This window comes from Microcebus murinus, chromosome 5 (assembly GCF_040939455.1).
Source record: "Microcebus murinus isolate Inina chromosome 5, M.murinus_Inina_mat1.0, whole genome shotgun sequence".
In the NCBI taxonomy this organism is placed as follows: domain Eukaryota; kingdom Metazoa; phylum Chordata; class Mammalia; order Primates; family Cheirogaleidae; genus Microcebus; species Microcebus murinus.
Genome location: NC_134108.1, coordinates 3,182,125 through 3,209,915, shown reverse-complemented (window position 1 = coordinate 3,209,915; position 27,791 = coordinate 3,182,125). Strand labels below are relative to the sequence as shown.

At 35.6% G+C, this 27,791-nt stretch overlaps 1 protein-coding gene across 4 annotated transcripts in view; it reads right to left on the bottom strand.

Moving 5' to 3' along the window:
- The window catches only part of PDE10A (phosphodiesterase 10A), a 546,467-nt gene that overhangs the window by 80,384 nt on the left and 438,292 nt on the right, over positions 1–27,791 (bottom strand). For all 4 annotated transcript variants that reach the window (XM_012776792.3, XM_012776797.3, XM_012776793.3 and 1 more), the window contains 7 exons: positions 27,293–27,448; positions 25,847–25,897; positions 24,639–24,697; positions 22,984–23,035; positions 12,206–12,348; positions 9,413–9,505; positions 6,817–7,003 (listed from right to left, as the gene is read on the bottom strand). In XM_012776792.3, coding sequence (XP_012632246.1) covers positions 6,817–7,003; positions 9,413–9,505; positions 12,206–12,348; positions 22,984–23,035; positions 24,639–24,697; positions 25,847–25,897; positions 27,293–27,448 — 741 coding nt within the window. The remainder of the gene's footprint in view (positions 1–6,816; positions 7,004–9,412; positions 9,506–12,205; positions 12,349–22,983; positions 23,036–24,638; positions 24,698–25,846; positions 25,898–27,292; positions 27,449–27,791) is intronic.

Below are 27,791 nucleotides of genomic sequence, written 5' to 3'. Positions count from 1 at the left end.
TGAAAGCCAATTTAGCCTGTAGAAATAACAAACCAGCTATATATGTAACAATGAATTGTGATTTTATAAGAGTGGCTGTAATTATAATTCACAAAATATAAATATCATGACTAAATAGAGTATAATACAAAGGAGGTAAGAGTGAATACCTACTATGGATTCGGCACTGTACTACAATCTTATTTATGTTTTCTCATTTTGTCCTAATGACAATCCTGTGGAATTGGTATTATTCTCATTCATCCACTGAGGAAACTGAGGCTCAAGAACACAAGCTATCTTGACCAAGGTCAAAATGGTGCAAGTGATGGAGCAGGTTTTAAAACACATGTCTGCCTAATTTTTTATGGGATTGCAGTATTATGCTATTTTATAATTTATTTTATTTAATACGTGAAGAACACCCTTTTTGTTTTTATGAGACAGAGTCTCCCTGTGTTGACTGGGCTAGAGCACCATGGCATCAGCCTAGTTCACGGCAACCTCAAACGCCTGGGCTCAAGCCATTCTCCTGCCTCAGCCTCCCGAGTAGCTGGGACTACAGGCGCTCGCCACCACACCTGGCTAATTTTTTCTGTTTTTAGTAGACACAGGGTCTCACTCTTGCTCAGGTTGGTCTTGAACTCCTGATCTGAAGCGATCCTTCTGCCTCAGCCTCCCAGAGGGCTAGGATTGCACGAATGAGCCACTGTGCCCGGCCAACATGTCTGACTAATTTTAGGTTTAGAACAGTACTCAGCATGTATTAATAACTCAAAAACTGGTTAGAGAATCATTTAGAAGGCTGAATAGTCTAATACCTCAAGGAAAGCTACATCTATTGCAGAACATGCACTTTTGGAAATGATTCCTTCAAGATCAACTAAAAAATAAAAAATTGCCTTGTACTAAGTGCCAAAGGACTTTTTAAAAAGTACATAAATGTAGGGCATGAAACCACTTGCATGTTAGGGCCTATTAAATTCTTAATCTGTGTGCAGAACAGTACCTTACATTTATAAGTGCCTCAGTTCCTATCTGTGGAATAAATGAGCATATCAGTTATAAACTTTGTAGCATTAGAACCAAAAATAAAATAGAATTAAGTTGAGATTAGTTATCTTATATACTTATAGACTTGGAGAAGTATTAAACTTTTATTTTTCATATCAAAAGATTCAGTCTAAGAATTGCTATTCATTAGTATCTAAGAGTATTCAAATTAAAGCCATTATGAGGAAAAAGGATTTGTGTGTATATATGTGTTTATGCAATATCATGTAAATATTAACAAGGAGACAGTTAAATTTTAGGAGATAGCTCTATAACTCAATCCACTAAAAATAAGATGTATTTTATGAACTACTGCCATTATAAAAAAATAATAAGATGTATTTTAGTTATTTCTCAGAAAACTTTTCTTGGGAATATGCAATATTCTTAAGTGTTCTCAACAGTCAGTTCATAATCTATTATTTTAAATTTAACTTACATAATTCTCTTTTGAAATATATCACAAATGTTAAACTTTCTATAAAACTATTATATAAATCTGTTATTTCTACTAATCCTATCTTTATCATCTATATTAGTTTATCTATGAAAGTTTCTCTGAAATTTTCCCCCATTTCTGCCCAAATTGACCACATCCTCTGTGATGGTTAGTTTTATGTGTCAATTTGACTGGGTTGGAGGATACCCAGATAGCTATTAGGTTAAAAAGTATGAAATATCTGATTTCCTAAGCACTAAGTTTGACCGTTGATATCTCTGACATTTTAGTATGACACTTCTTGTTTTATTTTTATTGTGAATGTACATCCTCAGTCTTTCAAAGGCATGTTTTGGCTTGTGACTATCGTTCAGATTTTTTTTTTTTTTGGAGCAACTTTTGTGAAGCCATGGATAAGTAAAAAATTCGTGTTATTTTCGAATATGAGTTCTGTTGTGGAACCAATGCACTGCAGACAGCTTGAAATATCAATGAAGTATTTCGGAAGGATGTGGTTAATGAATGCACAGTACATCAATGGCTTGAGAGGTTCCATTCTGGTGATATTAATCTTGAAAATGAGCCATGTGGGCAATCTGAGACCAAAGTGGGTAATGATGAGCTGAAAGCTGCAGTGGAAGTGACTCCATTTCAACCTAGGCATGAATTAAGAGCAAGGTTTTACATTACTATTGCAACAATATTAAACCATTTCAAACAAATCTGCCAGGTAAACCAGCTGGATAGATGGGTACTGCATGAATTAAATAAATGAGCGTCAGCAGAGAAATCGTCTTGGAGCTTGCCTGTCTTTGCTCTCCTGACATAAAGGCAAGCTATTTCTGCACCATATTGTTATGCGTGATGAAAATTGGGTTCTTTTTAATAATCGCAAGTGTTGGGCACAATGGTTGGATAAAGATGAAGAGCTGAAACAGAGTCAGAAACCAAATAGTCATCAAAAAAGCTAATGGCGACTGTCTGGTGATCCAGTACTGGTAATATCCACTACAGCTTCATGAGAAGTGGTCAGTCGATGACAAGGAATGTCTACTACAACCAATTGGATGAAATGATGAGGATGCCTGTGATTAAGCAGCTCAGATTGGTCAACAGAGACAGGCCAATCCTCTAACAAGACCACAGGCTGCACAAACACCACTGCTCAAACTACACATGCTGGGCTTGGAAACTCTGTCATCCACCATATTCACCAGACCTTGCACCAACCAACTACCTCTTCTTCCAGGCTTTGGACCACTTCTTGCAGCAGGAGGTGAGCTGCGAGCAAGGGAAGCTTCATCTGTATTTACAGGCGCACCCCATCACTTGCATCAATATTTAAGCTCCACCTCCCTGAGCTCTGTCCCTCCCTTCCCCACCTCCATGGAAAAACTGTCTTCTATGAAACAGGTCCCTAGTGCCCAAAAGGTTGGGGATGGCTGCCCTCCTAGACCCAGTGACAGGGATGACTTAACATGGCTGCTGGTGCACACACTACTTGTCACTGCTGGAGAATAGCTACCCTTGTGGTGAGATTCCAAGTGTTTAGAAAGTTACAATCATTTGCAATATAAACTAATTCCAGTAATTTTACTAAAAGTTTAGCCTAAATAAATTATTTAAATAATCAATATAAAATGGAATGCCTGTTAACTTATTCATGATTTTTCAGAAGCAGTATTTTTTTTGTCTTGATTTTAATCATGATTGAATCCAGATTTTATGATAGAACAATTAGATTAGTAAAGTTTTTGAACCCACTGGTCTAGTTCCTCAAATAACTCAGTTACATTTAAACTGAAATGTATTTTTAGAAATACACAGCAATTTTTCAAGGGATACATGAACAAATGGATAGATCTTAAGATGACAAATTTTCATAGTCTTACTTTCACACATATCCCTACCTAAAAATGACTTTTCCCCATGTCCCATTTCAAAATAGCCCTGCTCTCAAATTGATGTAATAGAAATATCTCTTAAAGAGGCAATACAAAATATTGCTGATGATGAGGTCTAATAATAGTTTTCAAAATTTTAATAAAATATTGAAGGTGGACCTAAATAAATTTCCAATGATAGATTACTAAAATAATTTTTGGTGAACAGAACTATCCATACTTTTTGGCATCTTAGCTCAGGTGGAATTCATAGAAATCGCTCTAATAAAACCTTTTCTGCTCCAGTCTATTTATTAATGGAAGCAATTTTTACAGCCTCCTTAAAAATAAAAGGGATAAGTTGGAATCACATAGATTCTGAATGGTGGGAGCCAAATTTCTCAGTCACAAAAACAGTTTCAAAGGTGGAAAAGAGGCAGCTAGAAGGCACCATGTAGTGTTGGACTGGAGGTGTCAGTAGCGGAGGTGGGGAGGGAGAGAGGGGGGAAGAGAGAGAGAAAGAGAGAGAATGAGAATGAATGAGTGCATCTAGAGGTTAATGTATAAATACTCTTCCAAATAAATTAGCGAGAAAAATGGGGGAAAATTTTCTAGAGAAACCTGCAGACGCCACCGTCAAAGTGAAGAAAGTTAACGTCACCAGCGGTGGAACACCTGTCTACTAACAGGGTGCACTGCGACCAAGCCATTCTGTGAGCTCACGTCAAAATTATAATCTTGAGATAGTCATGAGGAAACATCACACAACTCCTAATTAATAAATATTCTACAAAATAACAGAGATATGTGCTTCGAAAACACCAGGTCGTGAAAGACAAAGAAAGACTAATGAATGAGATTAAAGGGGACTAAAGAGGTCTGAAGGTTGGCCGGGCGCTGTGGCTCACGCCTGTAATCCTAGCTCTTGGGAGGCCGAGGCGGGCGGATTGCTCAAGGTCAGGAGTTCAAAACCAGCCTGAGCAAGAGCGAGACCCCGTCTCTACTATAAATAGAAAGAAATTAATTGGCCAACTCATATGTATATAAAAAAAAAAAAAATTAGCCGGGCATGGTGGCGCATGCCTGTAGTCCCAGCTACCCGGGAGGCTGAGGCAGAAGGATCACTCGAGCCCAGGAGTTTGAGGTTGCTGTGAGCTAGGCTGACGCCACGGCACTCACTCTAGCCTGGGCAACAAAGCGAGACTCTGTCTCAAAAAAAAAAAAAAAAAAAAAAAGAGGTCTGAAGGTTAAATGACAGCACAGTACCTGTGAGGGGCCAGACTGTGTCCCCACAAAATTCACACGTTGAAGCCTTAACCCTCAGAACCTCAGAATGTGACTGTAGCTAGAGACCAGGCTTGTAAAGAGGTACCTAAGGTCAAATGAGGTCTCATGTGTGAGCCCTAGCTCAAATATGACTTGGGCCTTTATAAGAAAAGGAGATTAGGACACGGACACAGGAAAATCCAAGCCAGAGAGGCCTCGAGGAAAGCGTAGACACCCTGACCTTGGACGTCCAGCCTCCAGAATAGTGAGAAAATAATTTTATGTTATTTAAGCCACCCAGTCTGTGGTGTTTATTACAACAGCCCTAGAAAACCAATACAGTACCAATGTTAATTTCTGGATGCAGTGGAAAAATAAGATGATGTGCTTGTTTTTAGAAAATATAAACTGAACATTTCAGGAGTTATGAGATACAATGTCGGAAACATACTCTCGAATAGATCAGAAAAAGATAATATCTATGTAAGAAAGAAAGAAACAGGGAGAAAGAGTATGTCAAAGCAAAAATGGTAAATATGTTAGTGTTTGGGGAATATGGATAAAGATATAAGGGAATTCTTTATATTATTTTACCAGTTTGTATTTTGTCTGAAATTATTTCAAAATAAAAAGTATAAAATTTATGCTAAAACTTGTTTCATTCTAACTAAAAGCAAAATCATGAACAGGTATATTAACAAATGTTTTAAGCCACAGCTACCTCATAAAAAATAACTTTCAATAACATTTTCACTTTTGATATTTATCAAAATTTTATAATATGTTGTTTTGATCACATATATACTACTACTAATATATAATATCACTACAGTCCAAAATTAATTTTTAACACTTATTATACACGTTTGTTTTAGAATATTAGGTTAAGATAATTAACAAAATGCTTTAAAGCACAAAATATATTACATTAAAGAAGAATTTGTAGGATCACAGAAATACACGTTCAGTGAGAACAAAGACCACCACTAAATTTTCCAATCCAAGGATCATGTTATTGTATTTTTAACGGCCTATGACAGGTACCAAGTTTCTATAGCACTTAGATTCCATGGGCTCCATTTAAAAATGACAAAATGGTGAATATTCAGAATATACCAGAAATTACACTCTTTGCAACTTTTGAATCAAATGAGATAAGCATAGCTGTTAACATCTTTATCTATAAAAAATACATAGATACAGAAAATGTTCAAAGCAAAAGTGTTTAACAGCTGCGCTAGTTTATTTCTGATGAGCTGAGTAACAGCACGAGTCCCACAGGAGGGCATGATGCCAATGGGAGGAGAGAGGATGGGTCCTGTTACTAAGTAGCACTAAGGGAATTAAAGTTGCTTAACCCTTAGTCACCAGAATGTAATTTTTTGCAATTTTTATTCCTAGTCGTTTCTTGACTGTTTCTATCAGTTATATGGTTGCTTCTAAGGAACTCAGTCCTATTTCTGAAAAGCAATTTCTCTTAAGGTGGTAACTCCCATTTATGTTGGTTTAGCTTTATAAAAAGGTTACCGGACTAAAATTTTCCATAATTTCAGAATTCTAGTAATGTCATTAAAAAATCAGTAGAGTTTATAGAAAAATATGACAATTTTAAAGGAAGATGATAAATTCTTGTATTTCAAAGTGAGACTTCAAAATACAAATTGAAGTTCATTTAATTCTTCAGTGAACAGGGCAGGACTGTTACTAGGACTGGGTGAGTTAACACCCATAAGGTGTCTCACACATGCACTCAACGGTGCCTCACTCTTCTTCACAATCAAAACTTTCCCAGTCAGTGTGAAAATATGAGCTGTTACTATCTTTTCTGTGTAAAAATCTCAAATACAGCACATATGATAAAGAGTAAGGATTTAGATAACATTTTCCTTATTTAGTTCAGTGGATATTGTGAAACATAAGCCTGATAATTGAGCATTTTACTCTTACATTAATTTCATTTTTCTTTTTAACAAATTCACACCTTGAAATGAATACAAAATATAAGTAGTTGTTTTTTTTTCCTTCCAAGGCATTTTAAGGATATCCTTAATGTACAAAATATGTACAACTAGGAATCAGTTCCTGGTTTGTAAAAAATATATAAATGGAAAAAAAACACTTAAGCTACTTTAACTAAAAGGTTTTAAATTAATATTGAGTAGTAAACAAAAAAGTTATTTAGAAAACTGTACTTACATTAGCACAGTGTAAGGCTAACGCACAAAAGACAGCAAACATTTTGAAGTTGTTTTCATCTGTTTTAGAGAAGGCACTGCCACTGATTTTGTTCACCATCTGCACCACACCTATCACGCTTCCTCGGCTCACGATGGGCATGCACAGGATATTCCGGGTGGTATAGCCTGTGTACAAGTCTACTTCTCTGTGGGAAGGTGAAGAACCAAACAATAAAGCACAAAGCAGGCAGAAGAAAATAAATGACACATTCAATCATAAATCTCAACTCAGTTTTGCAATTTATATGCTTCTATTACATGTGACTGTAATGGCACCACTAGCTTCTAAATCCAGGCATAAGGTAAAACATTCTAACCAATTTGTTCTTTTGTTTATAAGAGTTTCTAGGATAGTCTCTGGGAGGCTTTCAACTTATCATCTGGTTTTAAGTATCCAGCATTATTAAGCAAACAGACAAACAGTGTGAATTCAGAAGACAAATATATTTGGTAAAATGGTATGTTCCTTTGAAGTTGGTTATATTCATGAGAGATATAACTTGCTAAACCAACTTAAATGGGAGTTATAACCTTAAAAATTTAGAGCAGGGGGTTTGCAAACTACACCCTATGGGCCAAACCAGCCTGCTCCGGTTTAACAAATAAAGCTTTCACGGAATACGGCCATACCATCCATTTACAGATTGTCTGAGGCTGCCATTACCCCACAAGGCAGAGCTAAGGACCTGTGACCACGACCTGTGGTCTGTGAAGCCAAAAATATTTGCTATCTGGTCTTTAATAGAAAAGGTTTACTGACTCCTAATTTGAGGAAATTCATTTTGAAAACACAACCAAGTTCCACAGAAACAGTAATGTGACTAATGGTCGTCAGTAATACGGTCGTCTTCAGTGCCTGGCTTCTCTCATTTGGCATTTAGCATGATGTTTTTGACATTCAACCATGTAGTGGATGCAGCGAGGGTCAGTCCTTTTTACTGCTGAGTAATTAGAGCTATTGAATGAATATACCACATTTTGTTTATTCATTCACCATTTAATGGACAATGTCATTTGTTAATAGCCAGTTGTTGGCAATTATGAATGATGCTGCTTTGAAGATTTATATACAAGTCATTGTATGGCCATATGTTTTCACTTTTCTTGGGGTAATACCCAGAAGTAGAGCTGATTAATGGACAATACAGTAAGTGTATGTTTAATTTTTTAAGAAATTGCAAAACTGTTTTCCCAAGTGGTTGTACCATTATACATTCCCACCAGCAAAGTACGAGAGTACCATTTTCTCCACATCCATGCCAATCCTTGCTGATGCCAATCTTTTAAAACTGCAACCATTCAAGCCGGTGTGTAGTGAAGTCTCACTGTCATTTAAATTCACATTCCTCTCACATTGAACATCTTTTCACGTGTTTAATGGTCATTCATATATCTTGTTTTGTGAAGTGTCTGTTAAAATCTTCTGCCCTTTTTATTAAATTGGGTTATCTCATTATTATGTTAGAAAAGTATTTTATAAATTCTAGATACAAATATTTTGTCAGATATTATATATATTTTGCAATTATTTTCTCTCAATCTGTCACTTCCCTTTTCATTTTCTTAATATTCTAACCCATAAATTATAAAGGTTTTATATAAGGTTATATAAGTATTTTTAATATTTAAGCAATGAAATGAAAAATTTGTTTTTTGAAAAAAAAGATTTTTAGTATACTCCTAATTTATTAATAGAATATATTATTAGAATATAGCTATGTTTTTATATGACTTGTACATATTTGATATTAATTGACCATATACTTGAAAAAACTTCCTATTGCTTATGTTATTTGTCTCTTAAACTAAATTTTTAAATTAACTAAACATTGTTGTTAAAACATCTGAACTATTACTCCCTCAGTCATAACATCAATCTTGAGACTTTTAATATCTAGAGATTTATTAAAAACAGATTATATAATTTGGTTTCTAGTTCTCAAAAAAAAGTCAAAACAAAATAAAAAATCTTTATAAGCCATCCTAATATTCAATTTTAATAATATCCATCCAAAAGCCACAAATTACTTAGGTCCTACTTTGTGTCATGTAAAGTTTCTAGACCTTTTATGAATATTATCTGTAATCTTAAAAAAAGACAAAATAGGCACCATCAAACCTATGTTCAAGATGAGGAAACTGGGGCTTAGAGTCATTAAGTAATTTACTATAGATCACTCAAGAGCTAATAAGTGACAGACCTGCAATTTAAAGCTCAAAGCTGTGTAACTTTGCTACTACATGTTGCAGCCTATGAGCATGTGATAGAGAACATGCTCGGGACAAAGTCATGACATCACAATGAACAAAATCCCACAATGGCTCTATAAATTAAAACTCCTGCCTATTAGTTATTTTTATAATATTTTAAAATCATTATACATTAATGGCTTAGAATCCAACATTTTATAAACATCTAAATATACTGACTGCTGATAATAGGGTTGGGCCAAAGAAGAAAACTAAGGAGGAAAGAACTATTTGAGTTGGGACATGGAGAATCAGGCCTCCCTGGAAGAGGCCTCCGCGGACGGAGGAGGTAAGCCGTTCCCTACCTGTTGAAGCGTGGATCAGCGTAGGCGTCTGGAATATTCAGGACTTCCCCTGTTCTTGCTACTTGGCCAGCGATTCCTTTCTCAATTGAAAATCTGCACATGTAAAAGAGAGCGACATGCTAATTAAAATACAGATGCTGTAAAATAATTCTGAAACATTTCATTACAACCAAATATTGAATTAAAAAGCATTGTTTTATTTTAAACATATGTATTAATTTTACTTTTACATATTCTAAATCATCTTATAAAATATGTAAAAGTAAAGCAGGAAAACATTACATAGTAATCACCTGAGAACACCGTTTTAAGATATAATTCACAATATCATAAATTGGGTTACAAAATGAGATTGAAAAATTAATTAGTAATCTCCTGTACTGACCAATAACAATTCCTCTTATTTGCATAGTACCTTATAATTTACAAGATACTTCAGCATAAATTTTCTTACTAGATTCTCAGTGAGGTGTGAACTGAGGCCTATATGAGTTCAGTGAAATGCCAACATTCCTAAAATATTAGTGGTACAATAAAAACCAGAATGCAGGTCTGTATCACTGTGCTTTCTATCACACATACAGCCAAATTCACAGGTTATGTCTGAACCTTGAGATATCATACACGACTAAACCATGATGTTTGCGACATGCACACTATACAGAAATAACACAATGTACAACTTCTAGTATTTTTACTTCTCTAATTTGTTAAATTTAAAACAATCAAAATATAAGCATTATCTATTTTTGATATCTAATATCAGTATTTTTCTTTTGTAAATATATTCTCATTTATAAATATTTTCATTACTCATTACTATATTATCATCATACAAGCAATCATTTCAAAATTTATTTCAGAAAGATGTCTACAATTCACAATAGCTATAATTGTTAACAGTTAAAAAATAATTTCTATAATATTACATTTTTAACATTATAGGAAATAATAATAATTGAAATAAAGTCTGGGAATGGTGGCTCATGCCTGTAATCCTAGCACTCTGGAAGGACAAGGCAGGAGGATTGCTTGAGCTCAGGAGTTCAAGACCAGCCTGAGCAAATATGAAACCCTGTCTCCACTAAAATTTGAAAAAAAAATTTTAAAAATTAGCCTGGCATGGTGGTGTATGCCTGTAGTCCCAGCTATTCAAGAAAAGCTGAGGCAGAAGGATCACTTGAACCCAGGAGTTTGAGGTTACAGTGAGCTACAATGATGCCACTGAACTCTACCAGGGTGACACAGCAAGACTGTCTCAAAAAAAAAAAAAAGAAAAAAAAGAAAAAGAAAGCTTCATCTTAAGGATTACCAGAAAAACTCAAAAGAAATGTGACACAAAAGAGTTTTTAAAACATCAACGAGTGATCCAAACATTGCAAAAAACTCAAAGTTGTCTGCTTTTTGGTGTTCTTGTGCTTGAAGAACATGAACACAATGAATTAGACTGCCATGAGCAAGGATTATCAGAATCTATTTCATGATTCATGCTTGTTTGTCTTGGTCTAAAAGTAGTCTAAACTGTAACTCTTATTCAAAATCTCCTGGTTTGTTATCTATGGTCAGTGGAAGCCCATAATTAAGAAGCGTGCCCTTGTAAAAATGGCTGGCATCAACCAGACATCTGCAAGTTACAAACTACATTTCCCTGTTGTTCCTATGCTTGGCATCATGGATTTAAGTTACTATTTTCAAAACTAAGTTAATACCAGGAGTGTTAAGGAATGTTCAAATCTTCAGCAAGAGAAATAATGAATTTTCAGAATGATTATATATAGGCTGATATACTGAGATCTAACAAACAACCATTTAAAAAAAAAAAAGCCAACATCAATACAGTCAGAGCCTACAAGTCAGAGCCATATGAATATGGAATACAGGATCTAACACCATAGAAACAGAGAACTGGAAGTGCTGAGTGGCAAACAGTGGTGAGACCCTGTGGTGGGTCACACTTTGAGTTTCCCTTACGTTAGTTTCACCTTATGACGGATAAACAGCAATCCAATTAATAAGGCACAATGTTTTATTGGAATGTTGTAATTACCAGAGAACTTTATGAAATTATGTAGAAAACTAGTTAAGACATATAAAGGAAAAGGAATGCAAATGTCTAAAACTATTTCAGCCTTTGACTGTTAAGCTTGATTTCTACAAGTTTTGTGACAGTGCTCCTCGTAGGTTTCCAGACTGTGGTGTGAGTAAGCCCCCACACGCCTCCATCAACAAAGGGAACTCCATTCTGTTCACTTAAGTGACAATAGCTGCCACTTACAGAACAAAGAATGTTTTAGTTTCAAGATACAACGAGCATGCTATGTGACTGATTAAACCAACTGGTTAGTTATAGAAGGTGTTTAAGTCATCAAATGCACCAGATCAATTTCCACTATTGTCTGGACTGTGAGACAGCCCCATAGGCTGGCAAGAGGAAGGGGCCAAATTGGTTAAGTACACCTTGGCTCCTAGACAGGGGAAAACCTGCAGACTCCAGGTGGAGTGTACCTGTACCTACCTGGGAGCACTAGTAAGTTTTTCCAACATGATTTCCAAAAGGACCGCCTCCGGAAGACGGCATTTCCAGGAGTGACGCTAAAGCTTCCTAGGCGCGGTTTCGCTGGCACTGCAATGTCATTCCCAGAAGTACTACCTTCAGGAGGCGGGTCCTGGTGGGAATGATATCACAGTATGACAAGTATTGTCAGCATACCTGTGAATAGGCACAGAAAAATGGGTAACAGAACGCCTGCACATCTGTAATCAGAGTATAGGACAGTCTACTTCTACCTGTACCTTATCTCTTTGGTCTTCTTGAAGACAGGTTTTCCTTCCTTTTCCTCTCCAATATCAAAAAGGTCTGAATATAACTCTTTGTTCTTGTGGTCTACCTGGAAAAGTGCACAACGATCGGCATTCACCAGGTTTTTTGCATATATCTGAAGACAAATGACAAAACAAGAGTAAGCCAATGAAAAATTCAAAGAATTTTCAAGTAAACTTTATAATGAAATATTTATAATGAAATAAATATTAATTTCAGGTATTTTATACTCTGAGTAGGAATTGGCATTATAAGTAAATAAATATATACAAGTATAAAAGTCTCTGTGACATGCTAATTCTAGCAGATAGCAACAAGAATAAATAGCTGATATGAACCCATACAATTGCTGGAGGTTGAAATATTTAATACTAAAATACTTCTACATGGGTTGGTAAGCAGCTACTGGCCTAAATTCCCAAGAATCCTTCTACAATCCAAGCCCCTCTTCCAGAATTTCTCAGGCTTCCCTTTCTTGGGCCCTGATCTGAGCCTCGAAGGCCAGCATTAATTCTGACTGCTTGGTGCCTGTGACATAGCAGTTGCTAAAAAAAAAAAAAAAAAAAAAGTTTTCATACTTGGCATTACCTGAATTTTATTTTTTGTACTGTCTAATAATAATTCATAATTATTAAGTGTTTACTATGCACTAAATGTATTGATACACTTTATGTGCATTGATCTACTTAATCTTCACAATACCAATATTAATTCAGGGAACAAATTGATCTCCAGTTTACATATTAAGAAAGCTGAGGCACTAAGAGGTAACTTAACTGGTCCCATTATTACATTGCTGGTAAATGGTGGATCTACTAATAGTATCTAAACTCCTACTAGCTGTTTCTATGGCCCATGCTTTATAACAAATATGCTTTTCCGTTTGTAAATAAATGGAACACCATGCATTCGTTTCAGCATTCATTTGTTCATCCGTTTCCTTCGATAAATATTTCTTCAATGCATAACATATACCACTGTTCCTAGTGGGCTGGGATACAGTTATGCAATAAATACTGTTATTTACCTATATTCTGAATTCTAGCAACTTCAACCATCCAGATCATAGTCATAAAATTATTTCTCAGAGAAAAATAATTAATTCTCAGAGGAAAAAGAACCATCACATTGTCTACTCAAGAGGAACTTTGTAGCCGGAGAAAAATATAAAATCTCATGTGTAACTAACTTACAGATTTAATAAAAAGAAATCTGAATAAACTAAGTACCCTTCTTCATCCTCCCACTACATGCTTATGCTCACTGCTACTACAGAACTGTATTCATTCACTCAACAAACACTGTCTGTGCCCACAGTGCAGGGGCCGAATGTACTGAGAATTGCCAGTATCAGATCTTCCAGAATACTTCTCACTTCCATTGACTTGTGGGTTCTATGACACCAGATACTGCCTTCTCCCCCCACCAAACAAGATTATTCCAAATGCCCAGAACAAGGCTTAGAGTAAGTGTTGGTTGACTACCTGCTTTTATAAATAAGGTTTTACTGGAACAAAGCCACCTTTCATTCTTGTCTGTATTGTCTGTGGCTGCTACCACAGCCAACTTGAGTAGTTGCAAGAAAGTATGACCCATGAAGCATAAAACTTTACTCTCTGGCCCCTAAAAAAAGTTTGCCAACTCCTAGCTTACAAAATATATGATATTCATAAACTAAAACTCTCAGGAAATATCTGAGGAAGAACGAGTAGCACAAAGGTAGGGGAGGCTGACGGGACTGAGCTGTTGGCAAGTACACAAGAATCATCCAACTGCTTTACAAACTCAGGAGAGCCTGAATTATTAAATAGCAAGAATGATCTTGCAGGCCGGCACGGTGGTTCACGCCTGTAATCCTAGCACTCTGGGAGGCTGAGGTGGGAGGAGCTCTTGCGCTCAGGAGTCCCAGACCAGCCTGAGCAAGAATGAGACCCTGTCTGTACTAAAAATAGAAAAATTAGCCAGGCATCATGGTGCATGGCTGTAGTCCCAGCTACTTGGGAGGCTGAGGCAGGAGGATTGCTTGAGTCCAGGAGTTTGAGGTTGCTATGAGCTAGGCTGATGCCACGGCACTCTAGCCCCATCCTGGTGGGGGGGGGGGGGAGACAGGTGAGGCTCTGTCTCAAAAAAAAAAAAAATGATCCTGCAACACTAAAGATTAAATTCTATTCAGTGCAACTTGAATCTGTAGTTTCTAGGGTCATGTTAGTTGCTTAATAAATATTTTGGCATAAATATGTCAATCATGGTTAAAAATCTTTATGAAATGGACATTTTTCTAGAAAATAAAATGAGTTTAGAAAGGGCTGAAAAGTATACATCAAACCAGAATCATAAAGATAATTCAAAAATTGTCAAAAAAGTCTTCTGATAAAAGGTACCAACCAGGCCCAATTGGTTTCAACTATCAATTCTTTAAAAATCTTCAACAAGTAAATTCCTATACAAATTAAGCTGTTTTAAATTCAGAAAAGAACAAAAGTTTTCAAGTTAGTTTTATAGTCCCTGTTATGTCACTGATACTGAAAACTGTCAAAGAAACTACATAAAAGAAAAACATAAGCCAATTTACACTTGGAAACAGAAGAAAAATTAGAAATAAAAATATTACCAAATCAAATTTAAAAGTAAGCAAATGTTATGGTATTAAAGACCTACTTTACTCAGAACTGCTTATTAACAGCACTGTAAGTCTATCCCCTAATAAAGCCCAAGTGATTTACAGCTGATTTATATCAAACATTAAAAAAACAAATAATTCATATATTATTTAAAGCATTTTAGTCCATAGAAAAGAATGGAACATTTCTTAACTCATTTTAAAACATAGCATAACCCATTACCAATACTACCCAAGGATAGAAAAAAAGAACTACTGAGCCAATTTACTTATGTACATAGATGCAAAACTTGGAAGTAAATATTAACAACCAATCCAGGAATAAAGAAAACATTACAAGTAAGTAGCCTTTACACCAGGAAGGTAAGAGTAGTTCAACACTGAATAATAAATTAATATAATTTCTTATTCCAATTGATTAAAGGAGAAAAATCTTGGATCATTTTAAGAATATCTTATAGAAATTTGCTAACACTCAACACCCAAGCAGATGCAAATTCATAAAATATTAAGACCAGAAGGAAAAGTTTTTAAGTTGCTAAACTGTATCTGCTGGGGACCTACAACAAGTATACTCAGCAATGAAATGTGAAAAGTAGGCACAGTAAGGAAAATGTATCCACTTTTGGATATACTATTTCATTTCAACAGTGTTCCTTAGGTCCTAGTCAATACGTTAAAAAACAAAAAGAAGAAAGTTCTGTAAAAACTGGAAAAGGAGAACCACTACTATTACTAGATGCTTCTCCCCTAAGATCAAGAACAAGACAAGAATGCCCACACTTGCCATTTCTTTTCGATATTGTACTATAGGTTCTAGCCAAGGAAATTATCCAAAAAAAGAAATAAAACATATCCAGATTAGAGAAGATGGAGTAAAACTACCTCCAATTGCAGATGACAAGATCCTGTATATGGAAAACCTTAGACAATACACCAAGAAACTATTGGAACTAATAAATGAGTTCATCAAGCTGCAGGATACACTATCAATATAATAAAAGCCAATTTTATTTCAATACATTTGCAATGAAAAATAAGAAAATAAAATTAAGAACATAATTCCATTTATAATCGAATTAAAAAATAAAATACTTGGGGATAAATTGACCAAAATGAAACCAATAGTTATTCCCTGAAAATCATAAAACCTTGGTGAAAAAAAATAAGATCTAAATAAATGAAAAAAATATCTCATATTCATACATTGTTTAGATGGCAATACTCCAAATTGCTCTTCAGATTCAACACAATCCCTAATAGAGTCCTCTTTGACTTTTTTGTGGAAATTGACAAGCTGATTCTAAAATGTATATGGAATTACAAGGGACTCAGAACAGCTAAAACAATCTTGAAGAAGAAGAAAGTTGGAAGACTCGCACTTTCTAATTTCAAAACTTACTATAGATATCTCCCAAATGTCCTCTTGAGCTGTGACAGTTTCTCAGATTCTCCTGGTTTTTGATGATCTCAGGAGTTTTGAAAAATACTGATCAGAATATATACTATCGGAGGAGGCTGCGGAGGAGAACTGGAGGCTGAGACCACCGGAGCAGCCCTGAGAACAGCGGCACGGCCTGTCCACGGCACCCACTGACTCAATATACAGGGAGTGGTCCAATTTCACCCACAGGCACCACCTAACGCCCCAGAAACTAAACAAGGTGTGTGAATACCCAAACAATAACCTAAGGAAAGAAACAACAACTGATCGACATGGGAAGAAATCAGAGAAAGAACTCAGGAAATATGAAGAACCAAACGGAAAACACACCCCCAAAGAGGAGCACCAGCCCCCTAGAAACGGACACCGACCAAAATCAGGCAACCAATATGACAGAAGAGGAATTTCGTATGTGGAACATAAGAACACTCACCCAGCTGCAACAACAACTCAATAACCAACACCAAGAAACCACAAAAAATCTCCAGGATATGAGAAAAGAAATAGACACATTGAAGAAAAGTGTAGCCGAACTCCTGGAAATGAAGAATCAATTCAAGGAACTACAAAATACAGTGGAAAGTCTCAAGAACAGGGTAGATGAAACAGAAGAAAGAATCTCAGAGCTTGAAGATAACACCCTCCAATTAAATAAATCAGTCACAGAAATAGAGCAGAAAAACAAGAGAAAAGAGCAAAGCCTACAAGAGCTGTGGGATTATGTGAAGAAACCTAATGTGAGGGTCATAGGGTTACAAGAAGGGGAAGAAGACAACACTCAAGGGTTGGACAAGCTGTTTGAAGATATAGTAGAGGAAAATTTCCCAGGCCTTGCTCAAAAGCTCGATATACAAGTTCAAGAAGCCCAGAGGACCCCTGGGAGATTCAATGCAAACAGGAAGACGTCACGTCATGCAGTCATTAGACTGACCAAAGTATCAACTAAAGAGGCCCTTCTAAGAGCTGTAAGACAAAAGAAGCAAGTGACATACAAGGGAAAGCCAATTCGAATAACATCAGACTTCTCTAATGAGACTTTACAAGCAAGGAGAGACTGGGGCCCCATTCTCACTCTTTTGAAACAAAACAATGCCCAGCCTAGAATATTATTCCCTGCAAAACTAAGCTTCATATATGAAGGAGAAATAAAAACATTCTCAGACAAGCAAAGGCTCAGAGAATTCACCAAGACAAGACCAGCCCTACAAGAAGTACTTAAAACAGCGTTATGCACGGAACATCATAATAATAACCCACGAATATAAAAACAACCAAAACCCAAAGATATTAAAGGCCAGATATTACAATGGCTCAAGACAGAAATCATAGCAACAACATCCAACCCAACAGAATGACCAGTAATCTACCTTACCTATCAGTTCTCTCAATAAATGTGAATGGCTTAAACTCTCCACTCAAGAGACATAGGCTGGCTGAATGGATAAGAAAATACAGGCCAAGTATATGCTGTCTTCAGGAAACACATTTAACCTGCAAGGATGCACATAGACTAAAAATAAAAGGGTGGAGATCAATATTCCAAGCAAATAGAAGCCAAAAGAAGGCTGGTGTGGCAGTTCTAATTTCAGACGATTTAGTTTTTAAGCCAACAAAAGTAGTAAAAGACAAAGAGGGTCATTATATAATGGTGAAGGGCACAGTCCAACAAGAAGAGATAACAATTTTAAATATATATGCACCCAACTTAGGTGCACCCAGATTCATAAAGCAAACCTTACTGGAGCTAAGCAAATGGATTAATAGCAACTCCATAATAGCCGGGGATTTCAACACCCCACTGACGGCACGAGACAGATCCTCCAAACAGAAAATTAATAAAGATATAATGGACTTAAACAAAACTCTAGAACAATTGGGTCTGACAGACATCTACAGAACATTCTACCCAAAATCCACTGAATATACGTTCTTCTCATCAGCTCACGGGACATTCTCTAAGATTGACCATATCCTAGGACACAAAGAAAATCTCAAGAAATTTAAAAAAATAGAAATCATACCATGTACCTTCTCAGATCACAGTGGAATAAAACTAGAAATCAACCCTAACAGAAACTCACATTTCTACACAAAAACGTGGAAATTAAACAACCTCCTACTAAATGATTACTTCGTAAATGAAGAAATCAAGACGGAAATAAAAAACTTCTATGAAGAAAATGACAATGGAGAGACAAGTTATCAACTCCTCTGGGACACAGCTAAAGCAGTTCTAAGAGGAAAGTTTATCTCCATAAATGCCTATAACCAAAAGGCAAGAAGATCACAAATAGACAATCTAATGAAACGACTCAAAGAGCTGGAAAAAGAAGAACAGACCAACCCCAAACCCAGCAGAAGAAGTGAAATCAACAAGATCAAATCAGAACTAAACGAAATTGAAAACAGGAAAGCTATTCAGGAGATTAATAAAACAAAAAGTTGGTTCTTTGAAAAAATAAACAAGATTGACACGCCATTGGCTAAGCTAATGAAAAGCAGAAAAGAGAAATCTCTAATAAGCTCCATCAGGAATAAAAAAGGAGATATCACAACTGATCCCAAAGAGATACAAGATACAATTTATGAATACTACAAAAATCTTTATGCACACAAACTGGAAAATGTGGAGGAAATGGACAAATTTCTAGAAACACACAGCCTCCCTAGGCTCAACCAGGAAGAAATAGATTCCCTGAACAGACCAATCTCAACAGCTGAAATAGAAACAGCAATTAAAAATCTCCCTAAAAAGAAAAGTCCCGGTCCAGATGGCTTCACACCTGAATTTTACCATACCTATAAAGAAGAACTAGTACCTATCTTGCAGAAACTATTCCACAACATCGAGAAGAACGGAAACCTCCCCGACACCTTTTATGAAGCGAATATTACTCTGATCCCAAAACCAGGAAAGGATGCAACAAAAAAAGAAAACTACAGACCAATATCCCTAATGAATATAGATGCAAAAATTTTCAACAAAATCTTAGCTAACCGAATCCAGACACTTATCAAAAAAATAATCCACCACGACCAAGTGGGCTTCATCCCAGGGATGCAGGGATGGTTCAACATACGTAAATCTATAAATGCAATTCACCACATAAACCGAAGCAAAAACAAAGACCACATGATTCTTTCAATAGATGCAGAAAAAGCTTTCGACAAAATTCAACACCCTTTCATGATACGAACACTTAAGAAAATAGGCATAGAAGGGACATACCTAAAAATGATACAAGCCATATATGACAGACCCATAGCCAACATCATACTGAATGGGGAAAGATTGAAATCATTCCCACTTAGAACTGGAACCAGACAAGGCTGCCCACTATCTCCACTTCTGTTCAACATAGTGCTGGAAGTCTTGGCTACAGCAATCAGACAGGAAAATGGAATCAAAGGTATCCAAATAGGGGCAGAAGAGATCAAACTTTCACTGTTTGCTGATGATATGATATTGTATCTAGAAAACCCCAAGGATTCAACCAAGAAACTCCTGGAACTGATCAATGAATTTAGTAAAGTCTCAGGATACAAAATTAATACACAGAAATCAGAGGCATTCATATATGCCAACAACAATCTAATTGAGAACCAAATCAAAGACTCAATTCCCTTCACAATAGCAACAAAGAAATTAAAGTACCTAGGAATATATTTAACCAAAGAGGTAAAAGACCTCTACAGGGAGAACTATGAAACACTGAGGAAGGAAATAGCAGAGGATGTAAACAGATGGAAATCCATACCATGCTCGTGGATCGGCAGACTCAATATCATCAAAATGTCTATACTACCCAAACTGATCTACAGATTCAATGCAATACCTATTAAAATCCCATCAGCATTCTTCACAGATATAGAAAAAATAATTTTACGCTTCGTATGGAACCAAAGAAGACCCCGAATATCAAGAGCAATTCTAGGCAACAAAAACAAAATGGGAGGCATTAATATGCCAGATATCAAACTATACTACAAAGCTGTAGTAATTAAAACAATATGGTATTGGCACAAAAACAGGAATATAGACCAGTGGAACAGATGTGAGAATCCTGATATAAAACCATCCTCATATAGCCATCTCATCTTTGACAAAGCAGACAAAAACATACGCTGGGGAAAAGAATCCCTCTTCAATAAATGGTGCTGGGAAAACTGGATAGCCACCTATAGAAGGCTAAAACAGGACCCACACCTTTCACCTCTCACAAAAACCAACTCACGCTGGATAACAGACTTAAACCTAAGATATGAAACTATTAGAACTCTAGAGGAAAAAGTTGGAAACACTCTCCTAGACATCGGCCTGGGCAAAGAGTTTATGAAGAAGTCCCCAAAGGCAATCACAGCAGCAACAAAAATAAATAAATGGGACATGATCAAACTACAAAGCTTCTGCACAGCCAAAGAAATAGTCATGAAAGTAAACAGACAACCTACAGAATGGGAGAAAATTTTTGCATCCTATGCATCCGATAAGGGACTGATAACTAGAATATACTTAGAACTCACGAAAATTAGGAAGAAAAAATCAAATAACCCCATTAAAAAGTGGGCAAAGGACTTGAACAGAAATTTTTCTAAAGAAGACAGAAGAATGGCCAACAAACATATGAAGAAATGCTCAACATCTCTAATCATCAGGGAAATGCAAATCAAAACCACAATGAGATATCACTTAACTCCAGTGAGAATGGCCTTTATCAAAAAATCTCCAAACAATAAATGCTGGCGTGGTTGCGGAGAGAGAGGAACACTCCTACACTGCTGGTGGGACTGCAAACTAGTTCAACCTCTGTGGAAAGCAATATGGAGATACCTTAAAGCGATACAAGTGAATCTACCATTTGATCCAGCAATCCCATTACTGGGTATCTACCCAAAAGATCCAATGACACTCTACAAAAAAGACACCTGCACTCGAATGTTTATAGCAGCACAATTCATAATTGCAAGGCTGTGGAAACAGCCCAAGTGCCCATCAATCAAAGAATGGATTAATAAAATGTGGTATATGTACACCATGGAGTACTATTCAGCTTTAAGAAACAATGGTGATATAGCACACCTTATATTTTCCTGGTTAGAGCTGGAACCCATACTACTAAGTGAAGTATCCCAAGAATGGAAAAACAAGCACCAGATATATTCTCCAGCAAACTGGTATTGACTGAGTGGCACCTAAGTGGACACATAGGTGCTACAGTAATAGGGTATTGGGCAGGTGGGAGGGGGGAGGGGGGTGGGTATATACATACATAGTGAGTGAGATGTGCACCATCTGGGGGATGGTCATGATGGAGACTCAGACTTTTGGGGGGAGGGGGGGAAATGGGCATTTATTGAAACCTTAAAATCTGTACCCCCATAATATGCCAAAATAAAAAAAATAATTAAAAAAAAAAAAAAAAAAAACTTACTATAAAACAACAACAGTAATCAAGAAAGCATATACTACCATTACAGCAGACATATAGATAGATCGATGGAATAGAATTAAAAGTTCAGAAATTAAACCACATGTTTTTGCTCAACTGATTTTTCATAAACCATTTGAAGGGGGAAAGAATGGTCATTTCAACAAATGGTGCTAGGAAAACTTGATACCTACATGCAAAAGAATGTAAATTATATCTGAATAAAGCTGCTTTTAAAAATATAATAATACAAATATTAATCAATAGTACTTCTTGTATCTCTAATACAAACTCAATATCGGTCTACATTATATGTTTATATTCTTGTAAAACTATTCACTGATTTAAAAATTCCTTAAATTTTGTCATGACCAGAGAAAAGTTATTTTTAATGTATAATCAATCATTCTATGTTTTGTCCAGAAAAAAACATCAAAATAACATATAACAATTCACATAAAGAATGTACTGAAGTTAATATCCTGTAATGCTACTCTGTAATTACCCTTTGTACACTTTGTCTCTACAAGACAGGGTAAAAATCACACTCCATACTTGCCTGTTTCTATGTCAAAGAGAAAACAGATCAGTATGCACGATAAAACCTCTAGATGCAGAAGCAAACCCCTTAGTGTAGAAGATTACTATATTTTGAGATAGATCAGAAAAAATGAGAAGGAGAAAGAACATTTATTAAAGTACACTGCAGGGCACTAATGGTGCCAAGAAAGCCTAGGCAGCCGTGGGTTACACACAGGCATCACTCCGATGAATGAAAGCCACTTTTTCAGCGGAGCTCACTGGAGACCTAAAGCAGTAACACGGGGAAATGCGCTGTAACTCTACTTCACAGCCTTTCAGCTCAAAGTGCTTGCCAGCTATCCACAAGAGAGGAATAATTAAGACCATAAAACTAAGTAGAATGAACTTGAAGATCAGGAAGAATCAGTGGAGAATTCCTAATATAGCCTATATGTAAAAGGTGTTTTGAAGAATATAAAAAGAAACCAAATGTCTTTTCAAAATATAGCTCTCCATGAAACAAAGAAAAACTGGGTATTTTAAAAAATGTTATTCAAATCTCCTCCCCCAAAATTAACAGAAGTGACAAACAAATCAAGGTGAATCCCTAAGCACCACGTTTTCATAATATTTAAAATATCTTGTGTGTCCAATAAATTAAAATGTTACGCCATATATCAGGACAATGAGTATAAGCATTAAATAAAATTATATTCAGAATAAAATGCAACCTACCATTATGTGTTCAAGTAGAGAATCTATTGCAACTATGTTATCAAAATATGTTCTGGAAAAAAAAAAACATAAATCCTGTAAGAAATCTTATTTATATCATAGCACACACTAAACTTTGAATACATTTCCTGGTTTCTGCCTACATTTAAATAAAAAACAAAGATATATGTCATTTGATTTCTGTCCTTTTGTGAAAACAATCAATACTGTAATATTATTTTAAATAGATAAATGAAACTTTATCATTGGATTTATTATAAGGATTCTAATTCTAGAGGATGCATTCAGTCCTTATTTTATTGGTAAGTACCAATGAAGAGAGAAAGCTAGTTACATTTAATGAAAACTGTGTAGGAACAAAATTCGGTTCACTATATTTAATATCTTCATTAGTAACTTTGATCTGAAATAAAGATATTTAAATTTGCTAAATCTCATCAATATGGCTAAAATGCTAAATTATCACTGAAAAATTCTAGAATGTTAATATTAAGTTTAACTGTATTGAGAAATTAATGTAATCTGCTTGAGAATATCAGAATACAAGTAATGATAAGGATCTAATAATTTTATTTGAGTAAAATATATATTCATTACTATGAATGGCAAGTAAATGTCTTAGGGGTATATGGAACATATATTAAAACATAACTCGAGGAAGAAGACAAACAATGGGCCTGGAATAAAAAGAAATGTAAAGCCACGCTCCTAGCACAGGCACTGCTTGCTAGGCAATGCTTTACCTTCGCTGGCTTAGGTCACCAACGGAAATCTTTTTCAGTCCCATACTTCTCTAATTTTGTATTTCAAAAAAAAAATGTAACATGAACTAGAAACTTGTGACTAATTACTAATGGAGATTACAATACTTGCTGATGGGTACATTGTTAAGTACCGCCGTGGTGATATATGAGAGAGAACACAAATCACAGTTGCTGCTGGGGGCCACGGGAGAACAGGTACATTATTCCTTCAGGAAAATTGTAGGAAAACAGGAAAAGTTAACACATCCTGGGGCATTTTTTAGTTTTTGATGATAAAATTATATGGCTCAGATATATAGAAAATCTCCCCTGTAGCAAGCAAAACCAATATGAAGCCGGAATTTAATAAATATCTCTAATTTCTTCCACTGCCAGCCCAACGGAGTTTTTATAGATCAAACTTTAGAGAAATGGAACATTTCTCAAAAATGATAACAAGATACTATATGTAGGAAAATTAATATAATAACATAAATAATATTGTTTAATTTACTGACATTGTTAGAAAATGCCAAAGAGGACTTTTTGGAAAAAATAAACTGGAACGTTTTCTCTCCTCCTACTGCTGCCAGTATTCTCCTGCAAAAATAGAGATACTTAGTGGCTTTAACATGTTCTAAGAGAGTCCATTTAGAAAATACATATCAAGTTGAAAAATTCTGATCACCACATATACATCTGAAATCCATCCTTCACTTATAGAGTGAAGATGGATGAGTATATAACTCTACAGTCTAAAATACGATTATCCATTCTTCCCAGACTATTCATGTATCAAAGATTGATCTTCAGTTATCGGCTGCAGTAGATAGCCTGACGTTATCATGGCCTGCAATTAATTTAAGGCATCACTCAATAAGAGCTGCTACATTCCTAGAAATGAACACTTACTTTGATACATCCAGAAGAAAGTCATTCAATTCTGTCTGTTTGGCAAGGCCTCTGCATACCTGCCATGTAAAATAATGACTATAATTACAACAGATTTCTGCTTATTTAAGAATAAAATTTCCAGAATACTATTTACCTTATTTACTGAAAAAATGCCTAACACAATCCTTTGGTTTATAATGTAACAATAGTATCAGTAACTATTAATATTTACTGAACACTCAAATGTGCTAAACATTGTTCTAAGCTCTTTATTATCTCATTTAATCACCCCAATACATTACACCTTCAGAATTTATATTGTATAACTGAGGCATAAAAAAGGTGAGACCTTGCTCAGGCTCCAGAGTCAATAAGTGGCAGAGCCAGCACTCAGATCCAGGCAGTCTATCCCGAGTCCACTCTAGAACTACTTTACATTACTCCTTAAATAACTGTAGTTGGGCGCATATGCCACCTCTACTTGATGATTCAAGAAGTCCTTGCTCCTCATACTGTTATCCTACAACTCCATTTTTCTTCCTATCATATAGTTCCTAACCAACCTCAGTTTGCTGAAATGGAATTAAAAAAATAAAACAATGACCAAAAAAAAAAAAAAAAAAAACCATGGAAGAAGAGGGAGAAGGAAGGGGAGGGAGGGATAAGAAGGAAGAAAAAGGAGGGAGAAGGAAGAGGTAGAAAAGGAAGAGGGAAGGAAAATGAAGAGGAAGGAAAGAGAAGGAGAAGGAGAAGAAAAAAGTAGTACTATACTGTTAACCATATTCCTGGAAAACTCTAAGTCAGTTGTGATTTTTGAATTAGGTCATGTCTTCAAGAACCAGCTATCTTAGAGTTAGGATTAACATTTCATATGGCATTTATAGGAAAATTTAATTTAGGAAATGAAATCATTACTTATCAATGCAATGCCCAGTAGGAGATTATACCTAATCTTCAGTAGAAAACAAATACCATAGCGGGATATATGCCATTTATTGCATACACACATATATATTTTACATGTGTGTATATATATATAATAGTAAGATATTTAAAGCAGGGAATAAATATGTGATGAATAAAATTTTTTAGAAATAACAAAATATTACAATATCCAAAAATAAAGCATTAGGTTATATATGAACCTCTAACTCTAGTCCCCAATGCTGTACTCTAAATAACTCTCTTGTCTCAGGAAGCCTCTGTAAAAACATCCCAAAACTCACCTGTACCTGATGTATTGCTACTGAAGCCCAGGCAAGATTTGCTGTTGCAACCTAAAACACATACACACACACACATAAATAAAACAAGTTTTTATTAGTCACATGCAGGCATCCCAACTGGGGATTCTAGCACAAATGTATATGAAAACTTTTCTGAGGTCATTGAACTTTTGAATACTTTGCCAAACACAAATCAACAAATATTTACAGCATTCCTCTTTTACATTTTCTCCTTCTATTTAATTGAGCTTAATTCTTTCTTGTTCATCTTAATTTTGGATAAAAAGGAAGATAAACTGATAGTTAAGAGAGTTGTAGCCCAATGATCCACTGATTTTAACATGAAGTGATTTTTCAGTTTAATAAAAATACTATTAAAAAGGCCTTTAATGACCACTTTAAAATAAAAAAAATATTTCTATAAAGTAAAAATCTTGTATATATACTAGCTGCCTGGTTTCTATTACTAGCTATTCTACTTCTTGTTTCATTCACTTTTTTAACAGCTACATACTGGGTTGCCTATCAGTTTTGGATGCTGTAGACCCTGCAGGAGGCAACAAAGGTGGAATGGCTCTCAGTGAAGAGTGGGGAGAAAGGCAAGAAAGGAAATAGGTGTTGTGTGGTGCACAGTCTATCAGATGGTGACGGGTGTCACAGAGCAAAAGAAACTGAAAGAGAAAAAGGAAATATCAGACAGGAGCACTTCACATGTATATAAGGCGTTCAGGGAAGGCCTCCCAGAGAAGGGATGACTGAGGAAATCCTTGAAGGGGGAGCTGTGAGGGGCGGGGCGAGCGCATCCCTGCAGTGGGGAGAACAAGGCTAAGGCCTGAGCAGCAGCCTGACATCCTTGCCTGTGGGTCCAGCGTGGCTACAGAGAGCGAGTGACAGCTGGAGTGGCAGGAGATAGGGTCAGTCAGGCAAGGGGACACAGGTTAGGGCACTGCAGAGACTTGGTTCATCCTGGGTGTGACACATATATCACCTTAGTATTTGGTTTTATTATTATTAATGAGCCAACTCCACTTCAGTCAGTAGTGAACAGAAATCATTGTTTTCTAAATATATTTGAGGCTAGAACCTTTTTGTGGGACATGATCTAGGAAGAGAACATTTTTAGGAAGACATAAAGACAACTAGAATATGAAAATTCTCCAAAGTCATCCTACCACTTTATCTGATTCAGAGTATGGCATACTTTTTATTGTTAAAATGACTTACTTAAAAAAAAAACAAGACTACATTTCTAATGTCATCCATTTCCCTTCTAAACAAAAACAGACAAAAAACATGTTTTAAAATAATTAGTATTTATATCACAACACTGTCAAGCAAATTATGATTTTAAATATTCATTCATGCATTCAGTTAACATTATTAATAAGTGTCTTCAATAAGCTATGTACAACTAAAACTGCTAACAAGCAGTGTGTAAGACCTCACCTCCTGATGACTGAGACAGAAGGCCTCTTTACCCCAGTACCGATACAGCTCGAGAATGCCAATCAAATCGCCAATTGCAGTGACAATTGGTAAGCAAAGGACAGATTGGATACGAGTCCCTAACTCTACTCCAATACCTCTTGGAAATCGTTCATCCTAAAAAGTAAAAGGGAAAAAGACAGAAATTCAGTGAAATAATCATTAAGTTATGATTCTTATTTCTATCAGAAATTGCCACAGCCCTTGTAATCAATAATGAGTCCTTCTGAAAGGAAAACCAAATGATGATACCCACCATAAATCTTGTTTAAGAAAACCCATACTTTTAGTAACATGGAACCTATACCCAATACTGCTTTAATTTCTTTTTATCCTTGTACATTATAAATTCAATGAATGAATGATATGTGCTAATTTCATACAATAATAATAAAAGTAATCATAAATGCTGACATTTACTCATCACCTTCTAATGTGCCAGAACTGTCTTAAGGGTTTT